This window comes from Cynocephalus volans, chromosome 2 (assembly GCF_027409185.1).
Source record: "Cynocephalus volans isolate mCynVol1 chromosome 2, mCynVol1.pri, whole genome shotgun sequence".
Classification (NCBI taxonomy): Eukaryota; Metazoa; Chordata; class Mammalia; order Dermoptera; family Cynocephalidae; genus Cynocephalus; species Cynocephalus volans.
Window position 1 is genome coordinate 177,968,174 of NC_084461.1, and position 25,250 is coordinate 177,993,423.

General features: G+C 41.4%; 1 protein-coding gene and 1 pseudogene across 10 annotated transcripts in view; both read right to left on the reverse strand.

Annotated features, from left to right (window-relative positions):
- The window catches only part of EP400 (E1A binding protein p400), a 118,148-nt gene that overhangs the window by 78,082 nt on the left and 14,816 nt on the right, over nt 1-25,250 (reverse strand). For 9 of the 10 annotated variants that reach the window (XM_063084934.1, XM_063084910.1, XM_063084923.1 and 6 more), the window contains 9 exons: nt 13,538-13,628; nt 11,634-11,741; nt 10,723-11,108; nt 7,729-8,025; nt 6,655-6,840; nt 4,707-4,847; nt 4,073-4,151; nt 3,189-3,238; nt 2,728-2,785 (listed from right to left, as the gene is read on the reverse strand). In XM_063084934.1, the coding sequence (XP_062941004.1) occupies nt 2,728-2,785; nt 3,189-3,238; nt 4,073-4,151; nt 4,707-4,847; nt 6,655-6,840; nt 7,729-8,025; nt 10,723-11,108; nt 11,634-11,741; nt 13,538-13,628 (1,396 nt within the window). The remainder of the gene's footprint in view (nt 1-2,727; nt 2,786-3,188; nt 3,239-4,072; nt 4,152-4,706; nt 4,848-6,654; nt 6,841-7,728; nt 8,026-10,722; nt 11,109-11,633; nt 11,742-13,537; nt 13,629-25,250) is intronic. The other variant, XM_063084913.1, reaches the window with a different exon arrangement.
- On the reverse strand, nt 20,120-20,242 carry LOC134371367 (small nucleolar RNA SNORA70; annotated as a pseudogene).

The window sequence follows — 25,250 nt, forward strand, 5'->3', positions numbered from 1 at the left end:
CCTCCACAGCCACCAGCTCAAACCAGCTCCGCTTTGCTCAGACTCCAGCCCCAAACTTCAGCCTTCCTCCCAACAGAAGTCTTGGTTCTTGGCAGAAGAGTATCTACCAACATCCCAGCAGCAAACTCCCTCAGCAGCAGTCCCCTCTCAGCCCACCAACACTCATGCATGTCCCTGTCTCTCTTCTCTGACAAACAAAACGCCCACACGAACAACCCAACACCTCTCCCTACTGCCCACAAACTCATTTCTTCCCTACAAACCCCACCACTCACTAAGGTGGCCAAGGCACCCAACCCCAACCACACAAGTCCCTGGAACCCAGATGCTTTGAGTCCTGACTGTGCCTGACACCCTGGCAGCACCTGACACCCTGGCAGCACCTGACAGGTAAAGCCATCCCTTCCTCTTAGAAATCCCTCTGCCCCTCTGATCGCTTGGTTGCCAGAGCCAAGAGCTTTGGAGGAAAAAAAGTGAAGAGTCAGGGGTGGTTAATTTGTTTTTTTCCAAGTTACACCAAGACATCTTTAGGGCTTAACTAACTCTAGTCAAATAAAAGTCTGTTTCAATATATAAATTTTCTCCTAAGAACGTGAGAAAACAATAAAAGTGGAGAAGTGAATTTACACAAACCTAAATGGCTACTAGAGTCTAAGTCAGGGAAAACGTGTTCCTTGTGAAGAAATGATCCGTTTTCCAGATGACAAGAAATGCACACACCTACTATACTCTACGGGGTTTCTCTTACTGCCTAAAAGGTCAAGAGTTAAATTTATCTACAGTACAGGATAATGTTGCCTGGGTCTTGGCACTAGCCCTCAGGGAGCAGCACCCTGCCACACAGCAAGCACAGAATAAACACATTTCTGACTCTCATTTCAGTCTTAACTCTGAACTGTTCTGTGTTTGGCATGTTATTTGTTAATATCACGGCTAATCTTGTACTGGATAACGTGTTCAGGGGGCAAAGATGAAGAAGGAGACATGACTGCACAGCTTTACAGCTTAAAGCTAGAAACTTACTGTTAGTTATAACACCCAGAGATAAACAGAATATAACTCCAACAGTGTCAGAAAAGAAACAGATAGTATCTCTCTAAGAGACTTTAAGACAAAGTTTAAGCTGACAATATTATCCATGCACATTACGCAAAGTAGGTATACTGAGCCTTTCCAATCTCCCCAAACTAATCCATCTCCCATCAAATGCCCCTCATCAGTCAAACACCTACAAAGAAAATAATTTTAAACCGCTGTGTGTAAAGACTGCAAGTTGCATTTACATTCCAATCCTTCCCCAGCAACCAGCTCCACTTTTTCTCCAAGTACACCGCTACCTGCAGAGACAAACGTCTCAGAAGCCCAACGGCAACAAGTCGGTCGGTAATGTGTAGGCAAGAGCACTGCTTAGGACCTTCCAGGAGGATACTGCAACACAGCAACTGGGCTGGAGACGTTCTGCTCCTCTGACTTCCCCCTTCCTCCAGCTTCAATAACGCTAACAAGAGTTCCAGAAGACATTCACACAAAAGAATACTAAAGCCGCAGGAGCCACCTGACACAGGAGAGTAGCTGAAGCTGCAGGAGCCACCTGACCCAGGAGAGCAGCTGGAGCTGTAAGATCCACCCACCTCAGAAGAGTAGCTCAAGCTATAGGAGCCAGCCACCTCAGGAGAGTGTCTGGAGCTGCAGGAATCACCTGACCCAGGAGAGTAGGTAAAGGGGAGATTCAGCACCGGGACAGCAGGCAGACAGAAGCAGGGGCCCCTAAGAACACCACCAAAACTCTGTAACAGGCTGGACCACATACCCTCAGCTTCCCAGCTCTCCTGAGCCACTGTTACTTTGTTTCTGTCATACACAGCAGAACTGAAGCATAACTGATAGAATCACTATATCAATAATCTGGCCAAACTCTCCCTGCCAACTTCCAAATAAGAATCAAGACATACCAAAATATCAATCTTTTAAAATCTGGAAAAGTTAATCAACTGCCAAATCAAGCCCTTAATAAAACCACACTGATGCTGAGCAAAGCACTGCCAGCAACATTGCAGGCCTTGCCAGACACTGACAGGAATTGCCACACTGTCAGTCAGTCTTCCTCACACTCTCTATTCCTGCTCCCTTCCTCTGTCCTGAGACCAGACTTCAGTCCTAAGGACTTCTCTACCACAGTCCACATAGGTTTGGGCACTGGTCATAAGCTGATGGCCATGGGCTGTCCCCAGCTCACTCACACCCAGCGGTCAAATGTTCTGATCTAAATAAGGTGCCAACACCTAAAAGTCACAAGAGCCTCTCCTGAGAGCCCTGCCTGGCGACCATGGGTCTGCGTCCCTTTGAGTGACAGGCAGCAAGGCTGCACCTGACTCCAGCCTGGCATGTCCCCAAACCGAAGACAGGAAGGGACTTGGTCCTGTACCATATGAGCGTGTGGCCCCAGTACTCTCCAAGATGCACCTGAGTTTCCAAACTTCACAAAAGTAGACACCACCACACTGCTGCAGAAAACACAAGTCCTCCAGAGACACCAAAAAACACACCATACACCAAGATATCCAAATAAACACAAGGGTCAAACTTTCCAACTGGTTTAAAACAGTAAGAACAAAGCCAAAGTCATCCCAGCTCTGTTGTTCAGCAGCACTGAGTGAGCACTCCACATATGATTTCACTGAGAGCCCTGCAGGCCATAAAGACAGCAGCAACGGGAAGGGGACAGACCTTCATCATCAGTTAAAGATGTGCTAGCTTTTCTCTTTCTTCCAGGTATTCCTAAATCCTGAAACACAGAATAGAAATCACAAACATGAGATCTAAAAACACAGAATGGGAAACCAAGGCAGAACATCTACTTGGTATGTACTCTAAGGACAGCGGGGAGACCTGAGGCAAGCAGCTGGGCTGTCCTCAGCCTCAGGTGGGTGAGAAGCAAGGATGTAAATCTGCAATCACCCATTCAGCTGTATCTTCCCAAATTGCCAAATTAACACCCATGAGAGACTAAAGCTATAAAGTATCAGTTTGTTCTCAAAGTAGACTGATCTTCTAATGAAAGGGAATAATATTCATAACCTACAAATTCTCTGGATGAAAACGAACAGCTCTGTTTCATCAGAGCACTGCATTCCACTCACATCACTTCCATTCTTTCTTACAGAGCACAGTAACAATCCTGAACTTACCAGAAGGTTTTCTGGCAACACATCAAATCCCTTAGGTCTCCACTCTTTTCCTAAAGAGATGAGGAACATGATTGGTTTTCCCCACAGCTGTGGAGGAGAGATACTGCTCGCCTTCAGTAGGGCAGCCCTCCTGTCCTGGCTGTGCCCCACTGCCAGTGCCTTCTGCAGGGCAGGGACAGGAAGCACAAGAACTGCCTCCTTGCCTCTAGTAACCAAGGCAGTGATTTTTACCATCTTACAGTTCCGTGACTTTCAGCAGTGGCCACCTCTCAGCCTCAGTTTCCTCATAAGTAACGTGAGAGGTATTATGCCCACCACTCCCAAGGACATTCTCAAATGAGGCAGTGAATGCCTGCACTGGTGCCTGGCATGTTCCATAGTGTCCAACAATGGGTACAGGGAGCTACCACAGGAACAGCTAAAGGCAGAGGGACACAGAGCCACTGCACCAGCCAGACACCCAGAGGAACCCCAGCATGTGTGCCCAGCACCTCACTGTGCAGAGGCTGACCACAGGGTACAGACTCAGAAACTCAGTTCTGTGAGCAACCCAAGGTCAATCACTGTGGGGTGCTGCCTCACACCAGCACATCTCAAAAGAAATGAAGTATGAGGCATCTTCAGAAAGTTCATGGAAAGACTGCATTATCTGTTAATTCCATTTTTCAATGAATTTCCTGAAGTGCTCTTGTATAACACTACAATGGCTACACAAAGAGTGACATAACAAACAGGCACACCAGATGGTCCCAGATGGCTGGTGAGCACATGCCTCCCTGGGCTGGCTCCATAAGAACCACAATGCCAGGAAGCTGCCTGGTGAGCAGAGACACTAAACAATGCACAATCTGGAAGATGTCAAGGCTTTTCTTAAAGTATCATACCTTTCCTGGACACCTTCTGTAAATTTAAGGCCTTTTTTCTTTTTTCTTCCAATTCTACTTGTAGTTTTATTTCCACAACCTAAATACAAGGAGTTAAATAAGCAAGTTATCAAGGATGTAAATTATAGAAGTCCTGCATATAAAAACATTAAAACTCACAGATAACAGTCTAAAATTACAGTCATCCAAACTTATTGCAAATTACTTCAGAAAGAAATCTTCAGTTTGATGCTTTTTCATTATTTTGTCTAACTACATCCTACCCAAATTCTACAGGTGGTGAGATGAAAACTTAACAAAAGAAGAGAGAGTAAGCAGCCATTCTGGAAGTAAGCTGCCTTTAGGGACTTGCACAAATACTAAAAAGAACTATCTTAAGGGCCCTCACTGTGGCTTTCATATACCTCAAAGCACGTGGGTCACAGCTGACTGCGTATTTCAGGCACAAAGACAAACAGAGGCAAGGACGGGCTTGTCCAAAACCCTCTACTAAGCCAACATCCCAGAAGGGTGCCAGCAGGGCTCAAGGTCCTCCCTGAAGGATGGGATGCGCCACCTCCTCCCTTGGACAGGCAGCCTCGCCAGCTCGCAGACAGTCTGATTTTTATGACCCCATTAAAATTTCAGAGTTTACCTGTTCAATATTTGACCAAAAATACTCTATTTCTCGGGCTGTAGAGGCAGCTATACGTCTCAATCTGTTCTGTTCCTCCCTTCTTCCTCGTTCTTCACGGAGCTTCTTTTCTTCATGGTGGCGTGCCACAGTTCTGACGAGCTAGAAAAAAAAGTTCAAGAACCTTAAGTTGTACTCTGTGTCGTGCTAGAAAAAAAAGGATACATAAAGTTTTTGAAAACCTCCTCAGCCTAAAATTACACATAATTTATGTCAGATATGTCTTCACAGCCTCTTAAGACGCACTAGGAGAAATGCTGAAATGAGCAAAAACCATCACCAGTTTGCTCACAACTTTTCAAGAAAGTGTTATTTTACTAAATACACATATTTTTCTCAAAAAAGGAACACTATACTATATTACAATCCTCTGTCCCCTTCTAATGTATGATTAACATCTTCCCACTCAATAAATGTAAATCAACATCATTTTTAGTGGACTGTACAGTATTCCACAGCATGAATGCAGCAAAATTTATTTAATTCTTAGGTATGAAAATTGCTGGGTTGGGATAATTTACAATTTTAAGGCTTTTGCTTTAAATCGCCAAACTGCTTTCCAGAAGTTTATACTCTTTACGTTCCCACCAGCAGTACCTTAAAACAGTGGTGAGAAGTAAATTAAAATGGGAACATATCCAGAGCACTGGGCATGCAATAACTGTCGCCCCCACTGCATTCTAGGAGTCAAAACGCATTCAACTGCACAGAGACTTATTATTGCTCCCAATAATCCTCTTGTGGACCTCATCCTGGTCAACACAAGCCCTAATCAGGGGTCAGCCACCCATGCAGTCTCTCCTGTCTATCCCAGTGACAGGAGGGAAGCATGATGCAGGTCCTGCCACCAGGCATCACTCATGCAGTCAGAGCAGGCCCCATCCACGTCCTAGGTTCTGCACTGCTCTAGCCCCAATCCCACCAGCTCCTTTCTATCCCCCATCTACCACTCCTGCCCTGTCCATCCTGGTGTCCACATGTCCAGGACCATCTTCCTTTGTAAACAAGGAAGTGCTTATTGAACAATGTGTGCTTTTTGTTGAAATACCCAACTATCTGACCAAAGACTCTTTCTATTCAGAAGCCCACTGCCTCCCCATGTGGTCTCAGCTTTTCTCTACCTAACCCAAATAAGGAAAGTGAGGAGGAGAACTCAGGGAAGCGAGTGGACAGGACAGGGGACAAAGAATCAACCCCAACCTTAAGAGCATAGGAAATATAAAGAAAGAGTCCACGCCCTAGATATAAAGACCGTGGCACAGAGACAGGGAGAAGAGCAGGGCCTGCAGCTACTCACACAATGAAAGGACAGCTGCTTCCCCCTCTGGGCCTAAGCCTTTTAGAAATCTGTCACCTGTTTCCACTTCTCTAAGATCAGCACTAGCACCTCCAGAGAGTCTCCAAGGACTGAGTTCCCGCTTTGTGAACACTCAGAAGCAAATAAATTCTCAACCATTACTCAAGAGAAAGCTAGATCAGAAGCCCAGGCAGGGACGAGAAGGAGGGCAGCAGACAGGCATGAAGCCAGGATGACATCTTGCCTACTGTGTCAACCGATCCTGTCCCTTCTAACACTCAGCTCCTCAGCTCCCTGATCAGCCTGGACACTACCTGGGTGTGGAGCACTAAAGGCATCCTATTTCCAAATGCCAGGTAAGATGGCACAAAAAAGAACCTAAATTCTGCGCCAGAATGGCAGCAGAGGAGGACGTTCTTGCTCCTTAACAGCCCACACTGGTACTCCAAATACACGGCCTCAGCAATGAATTACACAAGACTACTACTCTCCAAACAACAGAAAAAGGCTTCAGCAAGTCAGTCCAGAAGGCCCATCCATCATTCATAGCACTTTAAATTCCAACCTCCACCAATGGACACAGAACAGTGGTTACCTGCATTTCAAGCCTACCTTCTTGGCAGCAGCCAACTTCCACCTCCTCTCCTGGGCGAAGTCTGTGGCCATCCACTGCATCTCCTCCAGCAGATAGTCCCAGTGAGATTTGGGGCGCGGTGCCTCCTGCAGCTTCGGCAGCCGCCTTAGGGACCACAAACCTTCTTTCCTTAAATCTGCTATTCGCTGATGGATCTGGTTTTCCTGCAAGGGTGTATGGGGGAAGCGGGGGGTCAACATGCGATCATTTAAGCGTGTTCTGCTAATTCAGACCCCAAACATTTGAAACCCTGTTATGGGAAAGGCTCGGTTAGGTACTGAAAGGAGAGAGCCTTCAAGGATCAGGGTTAAATGACAAAGATAAGACAAGGACACAATGACTAGTGGCTCTCGGAGAGTGCAGCGGGATAAGCCCGTGACTCAGAAGAGGCCCCAGCAACAAACAGTCCTGCCCCATCTCTAAAGAAGAGAACAAGCTCAAAGATCCAATGTTTACAGCAAAGCATTTACAAGGGAAACAACATGATGCCTGGAATCTGCTTCAAAATGATCAGAAGAGGGAGGAATAGATGAAATAAGCCTGGCGACATATTGATTGCCGTGTTAAAACTGGATAATGGGGAACATTGGCTTTGTGACATTTTATCTATTTTGGTATATTTCCTTTAATTCTTTTAATGAAGTTGAACAAAATAAATGTTTAGTCATCCAGCAAAAATTAAGTGCTAACAGCTGGGCAGTGACCCTCGAGGGCAAGGCCATGATAGTCCCAGCCGCCACTCTGACACTCCCTGCCAACCACTATGTACCCCTGCCTTTCCTATGCATAATCTGTGGTCTGCTATGAAAGCAGCCCAAGACTGATGACTTTATCACAAGAAAAAAAGACTTTCTCCACGAGTCTGCTTCTGTGAGAAAAGGTTAAATAAACCACATGGTTTTACATCCTGTTTCTACTGATCACAAACCATGTCGGATTGACTTTACCGTCAGATGTTCAGTTTTAAACTATCACATCCTTAAAAATTAAAATCAAATGCACTTCACTTCAGAAATCAGAATACATTTTACGATTTCCTTAAGAACGCTTACCAGTGTTATCTGTTCTGCCAGCTTATCCTGAGAACTGTCTTGGGATGCAGTGGCATTCTGAGCAGGGCTCTGTGGCTTGAGGGGAGCCGATACCACCACCCCTGGAGACCGGGAAGTGACTGGAGACAGTGCCTTGTGGGCTGCTGAGGAGGGTCTGCTTACTGGTGAGGACCGTGCAGGCAAGGGTCCCGGGCCTGAGCCACTCACAGGTGCAAGGGACGAGGTAGAAGAGGAAGTAGGCAGAGACCGCGGACAGGACTGGGAAGTGTCCACGGATGGCCTTGTGGATGCCACCGCCTAGTGGGCAGAGGACAGCAAAGCAGGGTCAAGACTTCAGGATGGTCCACAGCACCCAAACACTGAGGCACTCACCCCAGAGACAAGTGCAACCTACCTTCCTCCCCACAGCAATATACAAGAACGAAATTAATTACCTCCAAAAATCACAACAAAAAACCATACACTACATACACTATGTCTATAAAAAATAAATCGTTTTACTTCCACAAAACCAAATAATAGCTCTTGTTATAAACTGTGCCTTCACATAATGTCTTTAAGCTCATGTAAGCTTTTTTTTTCTTTTTCTCCTTTTTTTTTTTTTTTTTTTTTTTGTCTTTTTCGTGACCAGCACTCAGCCAGTGAGTGCACCGGCCAGTCCTATATAGGATCCGCGCTCCCAGCGCCTCACTCTCCTGAGTGTGCCACGGGCCCGGCCCTCTCCTCTATTTTTTTTTTTTAAATAATTAAAAAAAATTTTTTTTTAATTGTATAAGTTTTTTCCTAATTGAAAAATATGCATTGCTCATCTTACACCTTTCTGAAAAGCACATACAAATTCCATATGCCTCTCTTGTGACAGGCAGCTATAAAGGTTAAAAATCCTCGTCTGTGCTTTCCAGGGAGCGAAGCTGGTTAAGCTAAAGGAATCTCCTACCACCCTGACTAAAAACTAGACTTTTGGGGAGGAGGTGAGGACAGAGAGGAGGTGGGGGCAGATAGCAGGGCAGGTTCGATGACAGTAAGGGGCTAAAACACAAACTGGCCAATGAGCACATTTATTATAACCTGGAGAGTACAGCGGAGACATTGATAAAAACACTCTCTCAATAGCCAAGGAACTGCCTCTATGGCATGGGGTTTCTTTCTTTGTATCTAAAATAACTGCCCCCCACCTCAGGGGGTGGGAAACGTCAGCCAATCGTCTACTCCTGAAACTAAAGTGTCAGAGTGGCACACTCCATGCGCATGCACCCACTTGTGTCCTATGGCTGCAGTTTCACTTCAACAGCAGAGCTGAGCGACTGCAACAGAAATGTAACTGCCTGCAAGGCCGGCACATATACACCCAGCTCTTCACAGAGAAAGTCTGCCTACGCCCACCCAACCTAGATCAAGAGGTTCCGACAGAGCTCATGAAAAGCTTCTTTTTTTTTTTTTTTTTTTTTTTGTCGTTTTTTCGTGACCGGCACTCAGCCAGTGAGTACACCGGTCAGTCCTATATAGGATCCGAACCCGCGGCGGGAGCGTCGCCGCGCTGCCAGCGCAGCACTCTACCAAGTGCGCCACGGGCTCGGCCCATGAAAAGCTTCTTTAAAATCACTTTCCACAGCTGTTCCCTGCAATGACACAGGCAGTAAATTTATGTAAGATAAACTACAGAACTGCTTTAAATTGGTCCGTGGCTCAATGAGAGAAAGTGTTCAAAGTGTAAAGAATTGTTTCCATGAAAACCTAAAGACAGCCAAGCCTAGAGGAGCTCAGCTGCCCAGCAGCGGCACTGCAAGTGCTGGTGAGGCTTCTGCAAGGGCCCACGCCAGGGCTCTGGTATTGCCTGCCTGCCAATCATAGCTCCCCACCTCCTGCTCTGTGATCTTGCCAAGTCATTTAGCCTTTCTGGTCTCATTTTTTCCATCTGTAAAAAGGGGATGATAAGGATTCTACTTCCTAAGGTTGCTTGATAGAGAAAAGAGTGCCAATGGAAGCCTTATCACAGTTCCTGACACCTCCCCTCATAGGTGACGAATAAGGAGTAACTACTACTACTATTATTATTATTATTATTATTATTATTATTATTATTATTATATCATATATTGCAGACTTTGCCATAAATCTCAATCATACAAAACTTGAACATACAGCCCACCTAGGAAATCCCTTGTTAGTGAGGGAGAGGGTGGGAGGAAAGGGAGATTTTCATCAGGCTCTACCAGACACTGACATGAATCAAAAACTAAGAACCAAGATAATTCTCTGAAAGCCCTTCCTGCCATCCCCCTCAGTGCTCTACACAGGGTTCGTGCCCAGGCTTCAGTATTTCACTTTAGGAACTGAAACCATTTTACTGCATCTATTCCAAAAATGCATCTGGGTAAAATTAATCACTGGAGGACGAGGGGCATTTTAAATAATTGAAATGTGCATCAAGCCTGACGAGTAATGCCTTACACACATTTGTGGATTATACAGTATCTTAAAAAAAAAAAAGAAAGAAAAGAAGGCAGCATGGAGAATCTGGTAGATGGTTAGAAGCATGGTTTTGCATTCAGACAGAGCAAGGGTCAAGCCCTGGCTTCACTGTCTTGTAACCTGGGGCCAGTCCCATAATCTCTTAGCCTTTGTCTCCACATTGACAAAATCGGTCACCACCACCTAGTTGAGAGTTACCGGGCAGATCAAATGGGTTGAGATACCCAATGCCCTTTGCACAGAGCATGAATCAATAAGTGGAGGCTCCTCGTTCTAACAGCAACCATAGTAGTTTTCTATTATTTTAATAATGAGAACTATTATTACAGAGCCAAATAAACTTATGTTACAACTACTGAATTAACTAATTGTTCTAAAGTGGGAGAGTACACTGCTAAGAGAAAATGTACAAATTATAGTGTAGTACAGCACCTTATCAAATACACAGATGGCAAGCCAATTCTGCAAACCACTTTTTGTTTTTTTCTATATTCAACAAAACAACAAATGTCCACAGAGTACCTGCGGCTGGGACGAAAGCTGAGAGGCCTGCACCTGTGCCTTTCCGGACATCGGGGTGTGGAGGGCTGACTGTGCAGGCTGTGGAGGAGGAACGGGGAGCTGGCTCGGTTGGGGGGTGGGGGTGGGGACATTTGGCTGCTGAGTCTTCCCCAGGATCTGGAGCTGTGTCTGAGCTTCTACCACCTGCGGCTGCTGAGCAAACTGCAGCGTGGAGGGGAGGGCTGCAGCAGGGACACTGGCTGGGGGCAGCCTCCCAGGCAGCTGCGGTGGTGGGGTGTGCAGGCTGGCGGCATTCTGCACGGGGGGCCCCATGGAGGGGTCGTACTGCTGCTGAGTCTGCTTCTGTCCAGGGAGCTGCGCAGCCTGAGGGGTGGGGGGCATTCCTCCTGCAAAATAAGAAAAACCCCCACAGCACTGATTTCAGAGTGTGGCAGTTTCTCCCCAAGTGAGTCACAAGGAAACGAGTTTTACATCCAGAGGCTCACTAAGAACCCGTCATTTGAAAACCATCACACACTCACATGGGAAATCAGTGTTCTGCTAGCTCTAACGTCACAAATGAGCACATAAAGAAGGAAAGAAAGGTGCCTGACCTCTGCAAGTTAGCATCAAGCAAAACAAGGATCAAATAACCACAGGGTACCCCTACAAGAGCAGCAATTAAGAAAAACACAGGAGGAAAAACTGTTGAAAAGCACAATCACATGGCAATGTGTGGCTCCCATACAAGAACGTGTCTCCAGGGGTTTTTCATACTGTCCTTATAGGACTCAGAGAAACATCCCAATTTCAGAAACTCCACTATAAATATACTACCTCGACTACACCAGTTTTAGTTTGATGTTAGTTTTCTAAGATCTCTACACACTCCCCTTTTATGAGCTAAATGAACTAGTTCTACTAGGTCTTACCTTGTGCCGTCGGCATTAACTGCTGAAGAGGAACTCCTGTATTCACCCCTGGAGGCTGGAAAACTACCCCTTGATGACCCACTTCAAGTCGAGGTCTCTTAGACTGCTCTAGAATAATTTTCAAAAAAGGTGCAGTTTGATGTAAAAATAAAACCACAAAAGTAGTAGAAAAAACATGTGTAAGTGTTTTTATAATCCTTGAACACGGAAGCCTTTTTATGCATGAACCAAAATCCAGAAGCCATAAAGGACATAAGGTTGATCAATTTAATTTCTTTTCATTAAAAAATTGCCAATGTTACCCAAGAAAAAGGACTATAAAAAGGCAAAGGACAAGCAACAATCTGAGAGATATCACATGACAAACAGAGGCTGATTTATTCAACATTTAGAAAGTGCTTACAAATGAATATGAAAGGTATCAACAACCCGAGACACAAAATGGGTAAAGAACATGAACAGCTAGCAGAGGAGCAGATTCACAAACGGATAACAAACATGAAAAAATATTGTGAGACCTTACTCAAAATTAAAGAAATCCACATCAAAACAAAAGATAACTTTTCACCTATCAGATCAACAAAGATTAAGAGATTTATCATACTTAATAAAGGGCCAAGATGTGAGAAAACCAGAAATTGCTGTTGGTAGTGAAAACTGGCTTTGTCCTTTGGGGTAGCAATTTAGCACCATCGATTCCTAATCGCATATACACTTTGATCTGGCAATTTCATTTCTAGGAGTTTTTCCTTTAGATATGTTAACAAACATAGAAGAAATACATGAGACTAGACATTCAATGCTCTCTGCATTGTAACAGAAAAAAGGTGGTGATAACAAATGAACATTAATAAGGATTTGATTGATAAAGAATCAATCATCCAGTTGATGGAATGCTATGCAGCCATGAAAAAGAATGAGGTATTTGACTTGGAAAGATGGCCTATTTTAGTTAATATTTTTAACAAGATGTAACAGTGTAGATATAATCACATTTGAATTTTTTTTTTTTTTTTTTTTTTTTTAAAAGATGACCGGTAAGGGGATCTTAACCCTTGGCTTGGTGTTGTCAGCACCACGCTCAGCCAGGGAGCGAACCAGCCATCCCTATATAGGATCCGAACCCATGGCCTTGGTGTTATCAGCACCTTGCTCTCCCAAGTGAGCCACGGGCCGGCCCCACATTTGAATTTTTTTCAAAACAAATGTAACAGCACTTGTTGAGAATACACAAAACATTAATAGCAGCTAGGGTGTAGGCAGATACCAAACCAGAAGAAGATTTAAATTACACCCTTCTGAACCATCTGAATCTTTTACATAAAAATGTATTATTAAATGTATAATTTGAAGAAAAAAGTTTTTATTTATTTATTTATTTGTTTGTTTGTTTGTTTGTTTGAAAAGATGACCAGTAAGGGGATCTTAACCCTTGACTTGGTGTTGTCAGCACCACGCTCTCCAAAGTGAGCAAACTGGCCATCCCTACATAGGGATCCGAACCCATGGCCTTGGTGTTACCAGCACTGCACTCTTCCAAGTGAGCCACAGGCCGGCCCAAAAATTAGTTTTAAAAAAGACAACTTCAAAAAAAAAAATGCCAACTGCAAAAAAGGAGATGATTTTACATTTAATCATATCATAATCACTAAAGAGCCTACAAATGCACACAGAAAATCAAAATGGAATCCCAGTTCAATTGAAAAATTTATAACTTCTGAATATACATTCACATAAATATTTTGTTCAGTTGATAATCACCAAAAGAAAAATTAATTTTCAAAGTAGAAGGAAACTAAGTTCTCTAGCATTCACTCTTTAGAAACACATGGCAAGTCCACCGCAACAGCCCTGTTAGGAAACAAACTCCTCCTGAGGCCCTTCAGCCTATGCTGGTAACATACCTGTAGTTGGTACTGCCTGCTGCCTCTTAAATGGGTCTGCCTCAATCGTACTTCCTGCCCCTGCCACCAGGCTTCCTGCAAGGGCTTGCTGCTAAAAAAAAAAAAAAAAAAAAAAAATGAAAACAATGAGATTTTAATTACTGAAGGTCATTATAAGAATGAACATAAACTAAAACTATCATAATTATCCCAAACATTGACCTCATTCCTTTTTAATAAGAGAAATGTTATCTACCCAATGTCTTTAAATATATATATAATGTATATTTATGTATAATAAATACTTTAAATTTCTAACTTACCTCTGGAGGAAAAAAAGACTTCTAAAAGGTATATATCCCTGGTTTTAAATGGAATTTCAAATTGATACAAATCTGTCATTCAGAAACTAAGTGGCTTTGCATACAAAATAACAACACAAGGGCAGATTCTGGGAAACAGGAGTTTCAATTCTGAGACTACAGCTTAGACCAACTAGTCAGACACACTGCCTGGCACCACCCCATATCCAAAGCCTGAGCAAGAAAAGAATGGTGTTGCCTTCTGACTAGAAAATGACACTAAAGCCCCAGTTAATAACAATCCAATTAACTTGGATCTTCAAAATTATATTTTTACACTTAGAACCCTACCTGATATATAGATATGTGAAATATACACATATATGCATATGGTATATACATACCTATATATACATACATATATGTTATTTTAAATGTTTAAATAAAATAAAAGAAGCTAGTCTTAAAAAGCTACATATTGTATGATTCCAACTCTAGGACATTCTAGAAAAGGCAAAACTATGGAGACAGTACATAGATCAGTGGTTGATAAGGGTTGGATGGGAGGGAGGGAGGGAAGGATGATTAGGCAGAGTTCAGAGGATTTTTAGGGCAGTGAAACTATTTCACTCGATGCTATAATGGTGGATACATGTCATTAGACATTTGTAAAAATCCACACAATGTACAACATCAAGAGTGAACCCTGATGTAAACTGTGGACGCTGGGTGATAACGAAGTGTCAATGTGAGTTCATCAAGTGTAACAAATAAGCCATCTAGCGGGATATGCTGACAATGGGGAAGGCGGTACATGTGTGGAGCCAGGGGGATATGGGAAATCTCTGTATATTCCTCTTAATCCTGCTGTGAACCTAAAACTGCTCTAAAAAAACAAAATCTTAAAAAAAAAAAAAAAAGTTTACATGAAAAGCTCCTGGCATGTTATTTTACAAAGACAGAAACTAGCCAGGTCTTGGTCAATACAGACTTGTTCCTAACCCTTTTTCATCTGGGCACCATCCTTGCAATTATAGTAAGTGCTAAGGATGGTACTTCTTAACAATTGCTAGTTGCTAAATTAGTCTTTAAATGATTAAGTTATAAACATTCTACTTAGTGAGGCATTTTAAATGCAAAAGCTACAGATGCCTAAAAAAAGTAACTGTTCAATGAGAGGGGACTATTTGAACCAACTGCCCTGCAGCCACAGAAAGAGACAGTACACGGCCATGCTAACCACACTGCAGATTTACTCTCATAGGGAAAGGCTTAGTAAGAATTATTAAAAGGAAAAATAAGCAACAATACATTTAGCATGACAGCACTCCCATTTACACTTAACAATGATGCGGGTAGGAAGGAAGAGAGAAGGGGACAGAGAGGGAGGAAGGAAAGAAAAGAATAATTTGAAAAGACAATATATGTTACTTATATAATCAAAAGAGTCACTTTTTAATAAAAGACTGAAAAAGGGTTCTAAATCTACTAATGGCCATGTACTTCCTACTGGGCTGAACATATTCCAGACAGCCATAAACTACAGATAAACTATGAAAATATGACAAGGTAGGCAGGTGGCACAGGAAGGTGATGACAAGGTTACAGTTTCAGGCATTTGGCACCAGAGCAACTCCAGTCTGTGCTCTCAGGAGAGCTCCAACCCAGACACACCAAGTCTCAGTGGCCTAAAGAACAGCAGGAGTGAGAGCTGGAGACAGCTCCTAAGCCACACATGCCCACACGGACTCCATGCAAAGGCCAAACACTAATCTGAGACTGCAGGTGTCACCTACCACAGAGGAGGCAGTTTGCAGTTTCAATTCTAAGTGTGGAAGCAAAACAATCCACACTGTTCAGAAGAATGTAACATAACTCATGGGTTCTATATACTTCACCAGTATCCAAAGTTCAATTCAGGGGCCGGCCCATGGCTCACTCGAGAGAGTGTGGTGCTGATAACACTAAGGCCACAGGTTCGGATCCCATATAGGGATGGCCGGTTAGCTCACTGGGTGACTGTGGTGCTGACAACACCAAGCCAAGGGTTGAGATCCCCTTACCGGTCATCTTTAAAAAAAAAAAAAAAAAGTTCAATTCAGGGCTGGCCAATTAGCTCACGCAGAGCGTGGTGCTCTCAACACCAAGGTCGAGGATTTGGATCCCCAGACTGGCCAGTCGCCAAAAAAAAAAAAAATTCCAGTTCGAAATTACTCCAAAATAAAAATAAACATGGAAAACATGTGCTATACTCAAAAGTCAATGGACATACCCTCAAGATGATCCACGTGCCTGAACTAGCAGACAAGTAGCTCAGAGTGGCGTCAATATGTGTGCCTAAGACATGAAGAAAAATACACTGTGACAAGGAGAGGAAATCCTGACAGAAAAACAAAAACTACTAAAAAAGTGAGCCAAATAGAGACTTTAGAACTAAAAGATGCAACCTGTGAAATAAAAAGTTCATTGGAGAGGCTTAACGGTGTGTGGAAACGCAGAAGAGTCAGTGACCCTGGGATCAGATTCATTCATCAGATTCTGGGGCAGAATCATGTGCAGGAGGCTCCGGTAATCAGGACAGCATGGTGCTGGCATAAGGACCAACCAATAGACAAAAAGAACCAAACACAGCAACAAGAAACAGACCCCCATTTATACAATCACATCATTTTCCAAAGCCTCCAAAGCAATCCAGGGGAAATGAAGAGCCTTTTCAGCAAATAGCGCTGAAGACAATGAAATCCACATGAAAAAAGCTGATCAATAGGACTTCACTAAAATCAGAAACTTCTGGTCATCAAAAGGCACTGGCAGGGAGGGCCAGGATCTCCCTGCTACATCCCAATTATTGCTGACTCTCAGGTTTCCAGAGGACTTGGGACACACAGGTGGCAGAGACATTGTGCTCGGCAGAGGATACACAAACTCCTTCAAGCACACACTAATTCTCGCTTTTCAGAATTATTCTTGCTTTCTGTTCTGCCATTCTGCCATGTGAGACCCCTGTGTCACTATCACCACCAATAAGGCCTTCGCCAGATGTGTTCCCTGGACTTCGGACTTCCCAGTCTCTGAAACTTTTCACCCAGATGTTTGGCATCACATAAGACACCACCTTGGTTTTACATAAAAATAAAATGTCTCTTGAGTTCTGATTGATCACAATGGAGAAGAAACTAACATGAATGGACTGCTGGACAAGTTGATTACAAAGTTGATTTGGAAGAAATTTAACAAGCAAGAAAAGCCTAAGAGGAAAAGCGATAAATGGAGAGATATATCATTTAATGAATTTTTAAAAAGCAACCTGGAATAAATTGCTATAGTACACAGTATGCTTCATTTTACTAAGAAGGAGCTCCTATGGAAATGATGGGTCTATGGCCACTAATATTTATCAATGGACACTAAAATCCCCAAAAGAAAGACACCCAGACATTATCTGCAGTGTGATGGAAGCACATCCAGAAAGTGGTAGTGCCAAAGAAAAGAACATGAACCAGTGCTAGTCTCTAAAGGAAGCTCTCAGTTTTCAGGGAAGACAGTAGCAGAGGAACACATAAACAGCACTACAGGAGGACAATTAACAAAATGCAGAATATGAGAACTTCTACTGGACAAACAATGTGGTTTCTTCAAAAAAATAAATTGCAAGGAAACAAAAAATAATGAGGTTATAGATTAAAAGAGATTCAAAAGATATATCAAGCAAATGCAGTATGTAACTTCACATGCATCCTGATGAAATCAACCAACTGTCTGAAAAAGTTGGAAACCAGTGTGACAAATTTAAATAGACTGGCTACTTGTTAATATTAAAGAATTAGTAGTAATAGATTAATTTTTAGGTGTGACAATGGTTTTGTTTACAAATGAGTCTTATCCTTCAGAGATACATTATGAAGTATTTATGGAGAAAGTGATACATATGGAATTTCCTTCCAAATAATCTAGGGGGTAGATTAGGATGTGAATAAGTTGAGAACTGATATAAGAGGGGCCATGAGTTAATTCTTACAGATGGATGTTGGGTGCATGTGGGTCCATGATATTCTTCTCTATACTGTTGTGTGTGTTGGAAAATTTTTATAATCAGAATAAAAAAGCTTACTAATACAAAAAAAAAAAAAAAGAATTATTCTTAAGTTTTATCTTATTCTTTGTGAACATTTTATAGATAAAGATACCATTGTCTTTAAAATACAAACTTGATTTGAAATAAAAACCATTAGAACTAAAAAAAAAAAAAAAAAAAAATGAATGAATGAATGAAAAATTCCTACAGATTAAAGGGATACTCTGATGGAAATTTAATTCTGGGTGCTCATTTTAAGACAGACAACTCCAGAACAGTATATCTATAGAAGATTCCATATGATTTACAGGAAGCCTAGAAAGTAGACAAAGACAAAGAATAATTGAAGGAACTAGAGATATGTAGCTCACAGAAAAGACAACACAGAATGTTTGCCCCTAAAAGAGGAACGGACTTAACGTTAAGGAAGTTAAGAGCGGTAGTAGTTGGTGATTAATTACTACCAGGTAAATTTCTGCCCAATTTAAATAAACAAATAATTAAATAAACTGTAAACTAACTGGAACATAAATAAACTGTGAATTAACTGGAACTATGCCCTTTGTAAGACTGAGTGCTCAATGACTGAAGAGACAGAATGGAATCATGGAAGGAGACAATGACTCTTCTGAGACCATAAAAGGCCACACTTGGACGAAAAAAAAAGGACATACTTGCAAGTTGAGGGGACTCAGGAACCTAGGTCTCCCTTAATTCAAGCTTCTAAAAGAAGCCTCCCCACGCTTAACCTCAGGTAAGAACAACTGAAGAAAGCACAAAGAGAAAAACCACTCTTGCTTTCTTTCTTAAAGGTATGCATATTAAAGCAAGTTGAGATACCACTTTATGCCTATAAGCTTTTAACTATACACATAAAAACATTAACACATATGTAAGGTAATATAAGTAACAACAGTTAGGATAGAATCACACAAACACAAATAATTATTCATTTTCTGTAACATTATAATCACTGGAAAAAACTCTCCAATCAGGACAGTTTTACAAAATGTAAGTAACTATAATTCCAGTATTATTTTGTATACAATAACTACACTCAATAATACCAACTCAAAACCTTTTGGAAACAGAAAGTAATACACATGCAATACTGAGAACTTTGGATTTCTAGAGTTTAATTAGCATAGATTAGTTTGTTATAAAAATCCTACAGTTGGTTGCAAATAACAAAACTCATCCTGAAACTATGTCTTAAACTTTTCAGAATGCTTAACAGGACTAGCTAGACTATACCAATAAAACTGGGACCACTTACATATGTCTAGCTGTGATTTGAGCTAAAATCAAAGTGAGTAACCAGTGGCCAGTTGGCTCAGTAGGTTAGAGCACGGTGTTGTAACACCAAGGTCAAGGGTTCAGATCCCTGTACTGGCCAGCCACCAAAAAAAAAAAGAAAAGAAGTGAATTATACAGCAAGCACCATAAAGACACTTACACTCTCTTGTTTCACTAATGCTACACCTAAGAATTATTTCTAAATAGATTATATATAACTTAAAATTAGAAAAATGGTTAAATGAAAAAATGGTTACATGAATTAGTTTTTCAAAATGATGGAGTATTAGCAGCTGCTAAACTAAGAATTATTCATAAAATTGTTATTTTATTGTTAATAAAACATAAAAAGTTATTTGTTAAATGAAATAAAACAAAAAAGTGTTAAGTACACTTGTTTCAACTGGTATATATATAAAAATAATTGTGTTAGGATAATGGAGTTACAGACAATTATTCATTTTCTCTAACAGGAAAACAACTAAAAGATACTATTTAGGATGGTTCTTTTTTTTTTTTTTTTTTTTTTTGACAGAAAGTAGGACTAGCGGGCATGAGTAAGGAAGGGGCAACACAGTGCATGCCCTCACGAGTGCAGGGCACTCACCCACCCAGGGGGCCACAAGTGGGGATGTATTTAACCCCACAACCATCCGAGATGATCTGCTTCTCAGCCCCTATGTCTTTAAATTCATCTGCATTAAATCTGGTAAAGCCCTGCTTCTTTGAGATGTGGATCTTCTGGAGGCCAGGGAATATGAACAATCACATGCTCCTTGTTCTGCAGCCTGGTGCAGATGGACATGATGACTTGGTCAACGTGAATTCTGGCCACTGTGCCCTGGGGCTTTCCAAAAGCATCCCACATACCTGTCTGGAGCCTAGACTGGGGACAACGCTAGGTCAGAGACACAAACATCCACTGGAAAGGGCTATCTCCAAGGTCCCACACAAGCAGCAGGCTATACACATGAACAAGGAGGCTGCTGGTGGCAGCCATGGCATACCGGGCCCCCATGAAGAAAGGAGCATGGTCGGCTTAATTGGCTGCAGAATAGGATGCTTCTTTTTATAAATAAGTGTCTTTCTGTATTATTTTATACACAACACTTCTGCATTCAACACTACTACTTGCTCTTTTAACAAAATTATTTTGGAAATAGAAATTAATACTAAATTTATTTCTACAGTTTCATGAGTTGATATAAAAATTCTACAACTGACTGTAAATAACAAAACTCACACTGAGATTTTTTCTCCCCAAAGAACAGGAAGGATGTTTTTCATTTCAACTCTTTTCTATTTCCTTCCTTAGACATTCACTAGTGTTTGCCTCAAAGATCTATAACTCAAAATAGAGACTTCTTGGTCTTCCTCTTTCTGTATTTCAAACAGTTTTTTATTTTAAAGTTTATCATACATACAAAAGAAATTATAAAACGTGTGTGACTTTAAAAGCAGAGTAAAATTAATCACAGAATTTAAATAGCAAGATCCATTCAACTTTTCCGTATGTTTGAAAATTTCCATAATACAATATTGAGAAGTGGAAAAACACATACATACAATTTAAAAGAGTAATCATGATGCAATCACCATGTACCCATCACACGGCTTAAGCAATAAAATATTACCCATGCCTTAAAAACTCCACACACACCCTCACTGATATAGTTTGGATATGTTTTTCTCCCCAAAGTTCATGTTGAAATCTGATCCACAACATGGCAGGGCTGGGAGGTGTTTGGGTCATGGGGATGGATCCCTCATGAATAGATCAATGACCACCCTAGTTGGTGAGGGAAGGGAGGCACTGTGAGTGAGTTTTTGCTCTGTTAGTTCCCACAAGAGCTAGTTGTTTAAAGGAGTCTGGCTCCTTCCCTCTCTCTCTTGCTTCCTCTCACCATGTGAATTGCACCTGCTGGCTGCCTGCCACTTTTCACCATGAGTAGAAGAAGCCTGAGGCCCATGCCAGATGCAGGTGTCCCAGAATTGTGAGCCTAATAAATCTCTTTTCTTTATAAATTACCTAGTCTCAGGTATTCTGTTATAGCAACACAAAAATGGACTAATACACCCACCAAGGTACACACTACCAGAATTGTGTGTTAAATATTTCCCTATAGAACACTTTGCACCGTTGGTGGGAATGTAAGCTAGTACAACCGTTTTGGAAAACAGTATAGAGGCTCCTCAAAAAATGAAAAATAGAACGACCTCATCAAACAGCGATCCCCTCCTGTGTATATATCCAAAAGAAACAAAATCAGCATATCAAAAGGTGTCTACATGCCCAAGTCACTGCAGCATTCTTAACAAGTGCTAAGACGTGGGAAAAACACGTGTCCATCAATGGATGAATGGATGAAGAAAATGTACATACATATGCAATGCAATATTATTAAGCCATATAAAGGAAGGAAATCCTGCCACTGTGACAACAGGGAGGAACCCAGAGGGCATCATGCTAAGTGAAATAAACAAGAGAAAGACAATGCTGTAGTACTATCTCACTTATATGTGGAATCTTAAAAACTAAAAATAAGAAAGTCACATTCGGGCTGGCCAGTTATCTCAGTTATTAGAGCAGTGCTGATAACACCACGGGCCAGGGTTCAATCCCTGTACCGGTCAGCCACCAAAAAAAAAAAGTCACACAAATGGTGGTTGCCAGGGACTGGGTAGTGGGAGAAATGAGATGTTGGTCAAAATTTACAAACTTTCAGTTAAAAGGTGAATAATATCTAGAGACAGAATTTAAAGGTCGGTAACTATAGTTAATAATGCGTTGTATACCTGAAATGTGCTAAGAAACTAGATCTTAGGGGCTGGCTGGTTAGCTCAGGTGGTTAGAGCACAGTGTTATAACATCAAAGTCAGGGGTTCATTTCCCCATATCAGCCAGCTGCTGAAAAAAAGAAGAAATAAATAGAGTAGATCCTAAGTGTTTTCCAAAAAAAAAAAACAGGTAACCATGAGGTAATGATGGATGTATTAACTTAACTGTGATCATTTCACTATATGTATACCAAATCATCACTTTGCATGCTTTAAATATACACAATTTTATTTCTCAATAAAGCTGGAAAAAAAAACATTTCCTACCTGTCATCACCTATGAATTTCTCTAAACAGACTTTGGTTTTGCTTACTACTGAATTTTAAATCAAAGGAATTCTACATTTGTGTTCTTCTGTAACTTCTGTTCTTCAGCGTGATGTTGCTAAGGTTCACCCACACGGATGCCTGCTGTGGCCATGGTTCACCCATTTTCACTGATTACCCTGATGAGTGCTCCCCTATGTGAACATTCACAAGGCACGGATCCATTCTACTGTCAGTGGACAGTTCGGTTCTTTCCAGGTTTGGGCTCTTAAAAAAAATGCTGCTAGGAACATTACTACCTACACATGTGCTCTGGTGCACAAATATGAGAGTATCTCTAGAGCATACTGCTGGGTCAAAGAGGATGCTCACTGCTCATCTTTTCCAGATGATGCAAAATGTTGCCAAATGACTGAAACAAGCTATACTTCCATCAATGTGGATGAGAACCACGGATCTACATCAACACAACCCGCCCAATTTACTTTCTGGCAATCTGGTGAGTGTAACAGTAAGCCGGAGTGGTTGAATTTGCAATCACTGTGGAGACTGAGCCTCTTTTTCAAGTGTTTGTAGGCACTCCTGGCCTGCCATTGTCCCACTGCTCTTATGCAGACATTTATCAATGTGGCCTATAAATACATTAACATATTACATTCCTCCAAGCATTAACAGGAAAGATGCCCCACTAATAAATTTTCTGACAATCTCCTATTTAAGATTTATCTTCAGATGAATCTATCTCATTATGAGTGTGTACACAGAAATATTAAAGTATTATTCCTCACTAAAAGGAACCAGCCTCCTTGAAGAAATGGCTGATTCAAAGGCTGGATCAAGGAATATACAAGATGAACCTTAAACATTGTGTGCCTGAAAGTAAGTGCTCAGAAATTGATAGGGATATGTCAACAGCATACTCTAGCCAGCTTGAAGGGGCTATAGTTGGGCAATTACACATAACCTGAGCATCAAAATAAATCACAGAACAATGGGGAGGGGGTCTGGCAAGGAGCACCAGGAATCTGTATGAAGTGATGGACATGATATCATAGACATCGTATGGGTTACACAGGTGAATGCATTTGTCAAAACTCAGCAAACTAGCACTGAAGATCTGTGCATTCCCTGTTTATAAAGCGTACCTCAATTTAATGTAATTCACCATTTTTACAGACTAAAGAAGAAAAATAACATATCATGTCAACAGATACAAAAATAGCATTTGACAAAATTCAACATCTATTCATGATAAATACTACTAAAAAAAATTTCCTTAATGGGCCGAGCCCGTGGCGCACTCAGGAGAGTGCCGCGCTGGGAGCGCGGCGACGCTCGCGCTGTGGGTTCGGATCCTATATAGGAATGACCGGTGCACTCACTGGCTGAGTGCCGGTCACGAAAAAGACAAAAAAAAAAAAAAAAAAATTTCCTTAACCTGATAAAGAATATCTACAAAACCTACAGGTAACATGCTTAATAGTGAAAGACTAAATACTTTCTCCCTAAGGTCAGGAAGAAGCAAGGATGTCTGTTCTCACCACTCCTATTCAACATTGTACTGGAAGCCCTTCTCAATGCAATAAAGCCAAGAAAAAGACATAAAAGCACATAGAATGGGGGTAAAAATCTTGCTCTATTTGCAGACATGATTCTCTATGTAGAATACACCATGGAATCTACATAAAGGATAGTGTGGCACTGGCAGAAAGACACATAAATCAATGGAAGAGAGTCCGGAAATAGAACCACATGAACAGGATCAATTGATTTTTGGCAAAGATGAAAAATTAACTCAACATATACGAGAGTACTTCAAAAAGTTCATGGAAAGGGCTGGCCCATGGCTCACTTGGGAGAGTGTGGTGCTGATAACACCAAGGCCACGGGTTCAGATCCCTATATAGGGATGGCCAGTTAGCTTACTTGGATAGAGCATGGTGCTGACAACCTCAAGTCAAGGGTTAAGATCCCCTTACCGGTCATATTTTAAAAAAAAAAAAAAAAAGTTCATGGAAAAATAGAATTGAAATATAATGCAAATCTTTCCATGAACTTTTTGTAGTGCCCTCATATAGAAGAGTCTTTCCGAGAAATGGTGCTAGAATAATTGAATTTTCTTATACAAATGAGTATTCCTATGTTTGCCACGTTATGCAAAACCTTACTCAAAATGGATCAGACCTCAAGGCAAAACCATAAACTTCTGGAAGAAAACATAGAAGACAATCTTTGTGACCTCGGATTGAGGAAAAAGTTTTTAGATATATCAAAAGTATAATTCATAAAAGAAAAAAACTGATAAACTATATTTCATCAAAATTTAAAACTTTTGCTCTGTAAAAGACAGTGTTAAAAGAAAGACCAAACCACAGACCAGGAAAAAAATGTTTGCAAATTGCATATCAGACAAAAAACTTACATTCATATTCTATAAAAAACTTTCAAATGCCAGGAACAGTAAAAAAACTCAACAAAAAACTGGGTAAGACATGAACAGATAGATACTTCACCAGAGGAGATCTCCAAACAGCAAATGGAAAAATGCTCAACATCAGTCTTTAGCAATATACAAGGGTACTTCAGAAAGTTCATGGAAAGGTTCGTATTACCTTTTAATTTTACTTTTCCACAAACTTTTTGAAATATCCTTGTACACATAAAAACCACTGCATATCTATTGGCACGACTGAAAAAAACTGATAACCACGATACTGGCGAGGAAGCAGAACAGCTCTCACACAGCTGCGGGGACATAAGGGCACAGGTACTTCAGAAAAGTTTGGCAGTTGCTTATAAAGGTGAACATAAACCTAACATACATTCTAGCAACCTGACTCCTAAGTATTTACTCAACTGAACTAAATGCCTATGTTCACACACACAACAAAACCATATGTGAACATTTACAGCAGCTTTATTCAATAAGCTCCAAAAACTGCAAACAACCCAAATA